The 5,308-nt window shown below is 48.7% G+C and overlaps 2 protein-coding genes across 2 annotated transcripts in view; both read right to left on the bottom strand.

Moving 5' to 3' along the window:
• TEOVI_000500900 (uncharacterized protein) overlaps window positions 1–2,002 on the bottom strand; it is a gene marked incomplete at both ends in the record, with an annotated part of 2,349 nt that extends 347 nt beyond the window's left edge. The window contains one exon of the mRNA XM_067222560.1: window positions 1–2,002. Coding sequence (XP_067078661.1) covers window positions 1–2,002 — 2,002 coding nt within the window.
• Window positions 2,003–3,651: 1,649 nt separating this feature from the next.
• TEOVI_000500800 (enoyl-CoA hydratase/isomerase family protein, putative) lies at window positions 3,652–4,740 on the bottom strand (the record flags this gene model as incomplete). The annotated part of the gene is made up of 1 exon (XM_067222559.1): window positions 3,652–4,740. One exon carries the CDS (start codon window positions 4,738–4,740, stop codon window positions 3,652–3,654), a length of 1,089 nt encoding a protein of 362 aa, XP_067078660.1.
• Between the last annotated feature and the right edge of the window lie 568 nt (window positions 4,741–5,308).

Here is a 5,308-nt window from a genome sequence, read left to right as displayed (position 1 = left end):
TAGTATTAGTAACCGTAGTTTGTCCGAGTTTGTAATGTGAATTCTTCACGCGGCGACCGTCCTTGTCGTAGATTGGGTAAGGCGATTCACCGTGGGACAGAGGGCTTGTTTGATTATGGCTACTTCCAAAATTAATAATGGTTCGTTGCTGAGTGAGTGGTTCAACTCCCGTCCGCGGAAAAGATGACCTGTGCACAACCCCATTGCGACGCTCCGTTCTCGCTGTTCCAGCAGTCGGTTGTATCTGCGTTCTCAATGGTTTAACCTTGCCATCCCCCGCAGAGCCTCCAGGAGATTTCAACGATGCGTTTGTAACTTTCCCGGAACGCTGCTTAGCCGGTTGTTGAGTGCGCGTGGCTACTCCGGCTTGTGAAACCTTCTTTTTCTTTTCTGCTTGTGGACTCGTAGCTGTAGTCGTTGCTGACTGATTTTTCGTCAGGGGTTGTTGTGTGGTCTGCAAGTGGAGCTGCACGCTTCCGCTTTTGCGATTCACTTCGTCTCGCGTTAAAAATCCATCGGCATGACTCGCTGGTGTGAGTGCAATGGTACTTACTGGGGAAGTTCGCGTCTCGCTGGTCTGCCGATTTCTCCGCACCTCTGGTGGAGTGACTTTCCCTCTGCTCTCACTTTCTCTCTCTGCTATGACGGTTGAAGGCATAGGTGCAAACGGCTCTGTAGCTTTTGACGCATGCGGCGCAGCTCGCTTTACAGTCGTGTTAGACAGTACGGAAGTGTCCATACTGTGCCTCAGGTGAGAATGGGATTCATATCCCTCTAAAGGTTTGGCGCTGAGCAAACGCCGCGCATCCTCCTCCCCCATATGTCGACGGGCGTCAACAGTTAAAATAATAATAGGTGGTGAGGAAGAGCGACCACTCGGGCGACCAGAAGACGGCCTGCCGCCACCAACTGTCCTCTTTCCTTGATTTCCTGCTCTCTTAACACTCTTAACGTCACCAGCGGAGGAAAGAAGTTGATCCTGTGGATCGTCCTTGCTTGATGCAGGGCTAACACTGGAATTCATGCCACGGTTATTTCCATTATTAGCACGGCCACCACCATTTGCCACCGTGGCCTTCCCGTTGCCATAATGCTGCTCCGCGGTCAACTCCTTTGACGTAGTCAACACTTGTGTCGCCGCTGGCGGGTTTTTACCGGCATTCACGTCTTTCTTGACTGATAAGCTTTCTGCAGACGCGCATGTTGCTAAACTATTCGGCGCCAGACACTGAGACTGCCGAGCTGGAGACTCCCCATTCTTTTTGTTCGATGAAGCCATCCAAAGGCCGTTCCGCTTTGTCTTGGGCGATGTAAGTTTGTTAGCAGATCCCTTGCACCGTTGACGTCGCGAGGAGTTAATTGCTTCCATGAGGGGATCCGGTACCGTTAATGATGTTGCCGCACGCTCGAACATCTGAAGCCTCAGAACCTCGCGAGTGAGATGCACGCCTACGGATTGTGTGCGAAGGTACTGCTCCGGGCCCTGATCGTCGTATGACGCTCTTCTACCAGTGGTGTGTGCCGAATGCGTACTAGCCATCGTGGAGCCAATTCTCATCATCCGCTCCTTGTTTTCCCGCTGCATCTCCTCTAGGTTTTTGAGAGCCTTCTCCAACTCCTGACGTTGTCGTTCCTCCTCGGCCGCGTCCACCGGACCACAAAAGTCGCGCCGGCGCCTTCGTCTCGAGTAAGACAGTCTGCTAACAAGGCTGATGGAATCATCATTCGCATCAGCGTCTATTGTGCTATCAATTGTTGTGTCCATCCTATGGAGAGTGCTGGGTGTGGGACGAAAGGGGCTAACCTTTCGGCTCTCCATGTCGTACGGACTATGCCTGCTTGGTGGTTGCTCCAAATGAATAATGGGATTCGTTACCGAGTCGTTAAAGTCTCCCTGTGGGATCAACACCGAGCAGCTACCTTCATCGTACTGACGAACGGACGTAGCCATTCGGCTCAAAGGCACTGCCTCAGTCTTAAGCCCCCCATCAGTTTCGGTCATTATGACGGGTCCGGCAGGTATTGAAGGAAGCGGTTTGTTATACTATTTTTTCAAATCTAATGTTTTTAGCCGCGACTAATACTAAACGTAGTCCGGAAACTATAAGGCAACGAGAGCAAAAGCGAATTGAAAGAAAACGTACAAAAGACAAACAGTTGTGACCAACTACAACCAACCCCCTCGAAAAAAATCTAAAGTATGATCCCTTTCGGCCGATGCAACTGAACGGAAGACGGGAGCCCCACATTAACGCTTATCATTACCAAGAAATAAAGCAGTTTAGGCATACACAACTGTCTCAAAGACATTGGGGAACGTATATCGGTCAACTTGTACATTGGTATTCGACCGAATCTATGGAATCTAGTGCTCGTCCGCGGGAACAAATAGAAACTTCACGACATACAGATGTGCTAACTTGCACTGATACGGTGCTCAGTGGTAAGCAGAACCACAGCATACGTGAAAACTAGCACGGCTGCATGACATGTCTTTTCCAAAAGCTCTGAATTCCTCGATACGGACATGATAGCTCGACACCCCTAGAGCAAATTAGAGCTTGTGCATGTTACTGACGCACAGTACGAAGAGTTTGCCCAAATTTTGGGGCCTGTCGTGTTCGTCTGTGAAACTTTGTAACGAATTCATGCCGGTCCCGAAACATCTCCCAGAATCCGTCTTTTCACACAACCTTATCAAAAAAAAAAATGGTGCAGGAAGGGGGGGGGGAAGTGCTCCCGAAACCGTTGAGGTGGACTCATATTCAAAATTGGGGCAACCGTTAATAAATGAACGACAGTAAAAGTAGCGATGCTGTGTTCCTTCACCTTGCAGAGCTTGCAGAACTAAAGAATAACTACAAGTCACTACATACACATGAGCCCCCTCCCCTCGGAGAAACATATCGGGATTCACAGTGCCACGTGCTTAACGCTCAGCCGCCATTATTCACTGAAGTAGCAACTCAAAGTGGATGCATCTTATTGCCACAAAAGCAATCGATTTTTCCGTATATTGATGAAAACTCACAGAAAAATAACTTACATCACCTGCCGTTCGTTCGCCCTGAGTTGTCAGCTGGGAGTCAGCAGTGAGGCGCCGATGAGGATCGGGGCTCTGAAGGGTACCTTCCGCGACAGTTGATTATTGACAGCAAACATTCGGCATTGCTCGACCACATCGGCAGCGCGTAAATATGACCATAAGCAACTAAACACGTCGACAATAGCAAAGAAACACAAAAGGTATAAGAGAAAATGAACATAAGCACAAACACAAACGCAAACACACGATTTCGTCGGGTAGAGGCGCACCACGTGGAAAACAAAGAGGAAAAGGAATGTTTGAATTAATAAAATAAAACAAGCGGCACTTTGCAGAACCGCTATACCGATAAAGTGAAATAAGGGACAATATCTACACTTTAAACCGTAGGGCGTCGCCCCTGATTTGTATTTGCCCTATTTTGTGTTTTTGGTTTCTTTCCGGAAACGCCCACTCCATCCCTAAGACTCATTCAAAACCTCGGACCCAGCAATGGTTAAAGTGATAATAGTAATAATGATCGGAAAGAGATGAGTATGAAGGAATAAAAACAGACAGCTCCCAACATTAGTGCTCCTAGGAAACAGATGTTTATTACGCCGCCACTAGTACGGCTCTGTGGGATGCCATTTCCGCATATCAGGCCCCAAGGGTTCAAAGAACTTCGCCAAATGTTCGGGAGTTACGTCTGACAGCTTTCCAGGATTCCACTTGGGATCCTTTGTTTTGTCAATAAGCAAAGCCCGCACTCCCTCAGGGAAGTCACCACAGGCATGAGTACGAATGGCACCCACGTAATCGGTGCTGAAAACCTCTGCAGGATCTGTTGCCTTCGCCCCCATCTGCTGCATCTTCAGGGCGAGCTTAAGACTTGTTGGAGATAATTTTTCCATTGTGGAGATGGCAGTGCGTGCAAACTCACCACCGTCTGCAGCAAGCGACCCCATAACATCCTCCACCGTAGAGGTATCCTTCAGCGTAAAAACCTTTTCTATAAGAGGGCGGTGTTCCTCCAAAGTGAAAGGTGGCAGATCCTTCACAGCGAATTCGTTCAAACACGCATCGACTTTTGTGGAGTCTTCGATATGACACAACCGGTCCTCCAGTTGCTCGAAGGAGGCGGCGGGGACATAATGAGTGGCGAGACCGAGATGCACCAAATCCGCTCCCTTCACACGTCCCCCCGTGAGGCCGAGGTACAGTCCAAAACCAGGCAATTTCAGCCGCGGCAGGAACCAGGAGGCGCCCACATCGGGAAAAAGCCCAATACCATTCTCAGGCATGGCAAAAATAGCGCGTTCTGACGCCACACGATACCGACCATGAACTGAGATGCCAACACCTCCGCCCATCACATAGCCGTTCCATAATGACACTTGTGGGTTTGGCATAGTGAGGATACGATGGTTTAATTGATACTCCCGGTAAAAGAACTCGTTCACTACGCTGTTGTCTGTAGTAATCATGACGATATCGCCACCCGCACAGAAGCTTTTCTCACCCATGCCCTTCACAACAAACAGAGCGTTGTCCCCCTTCGGGTGGTGTTCGTGGAAATAAGCCAAAGACATTTCCCTCACCATCTCCAGGTTAAGAGCATTTAGCGCTTTTTCACGATTCAACGTAACCAAACGGGTGTTCGGAAAGTCCCTCCAGAACAACCCCTTTGAGCATAGCGGAAGCGTGCAACGCATTGGTTACAAAGAAAGATATTAGGAAAACTTTTCGGATGTTGCTTTTTTTCTACTGCGGCCTCCCCTCTCTTTCACCTTAGTTGGTTTTTCCAACCCTTCTGATCGCGGTTTGTGCGCGTCCGCGTTTGCGTGTGTTCGTGTTTTCCAACGGGATCGGTCGCAGCTGAAGACGTATTCGATGGGAGTCTTGATAATCAAATTGAGACGACAGTAGAAAAAAATAACAAAAAAAGAAGTAACAACACGGTAGCAGCACGCACATAAGCTCTCATGAGAACTCGGCAGTTAAGAAACACAAAAGACGTAGGGGAGTCTCACAATAAACCGTTTATCAGTTGTAGATGATGATAGTAATAATCATAACACACTAACAACAAGCATAATATAGTGAATCTGCACTCGGATCATGTGGCTCCCTTCTCCGAAGCCTGCTTGAGAAAAGAGCTCGTTGACCCGTTGCACTTTTACGAATCACGAGAAAACAGCAAGTCGGAAATGCGCTGCACTCACAAAACATTCCCTCACATTACGCCACTGTTTCCTCCCCTCCCCACCCCCTTCCATCCTT

The sequence above is a fragment of the Trypanosoma equiperdum genome (genome assembly GCF_001457755.1).
Source record: "Trypanosoma equiperdum strain OVI genome assembly, contig: ctg_1655, whole genome shotgun sequence".
Taxonomy (NCBI): Eukaryota; Euglenozoa; class Kinetoplastea; order Trypanosomatida; family Trypanosomatidae; genus Trypanosoma; species Trypanosoma equiperdum.
Note: the sequence above shows the minus strand (reverse complement) of the source record. Positions and strands in the feature narration are given on the sequence as shown.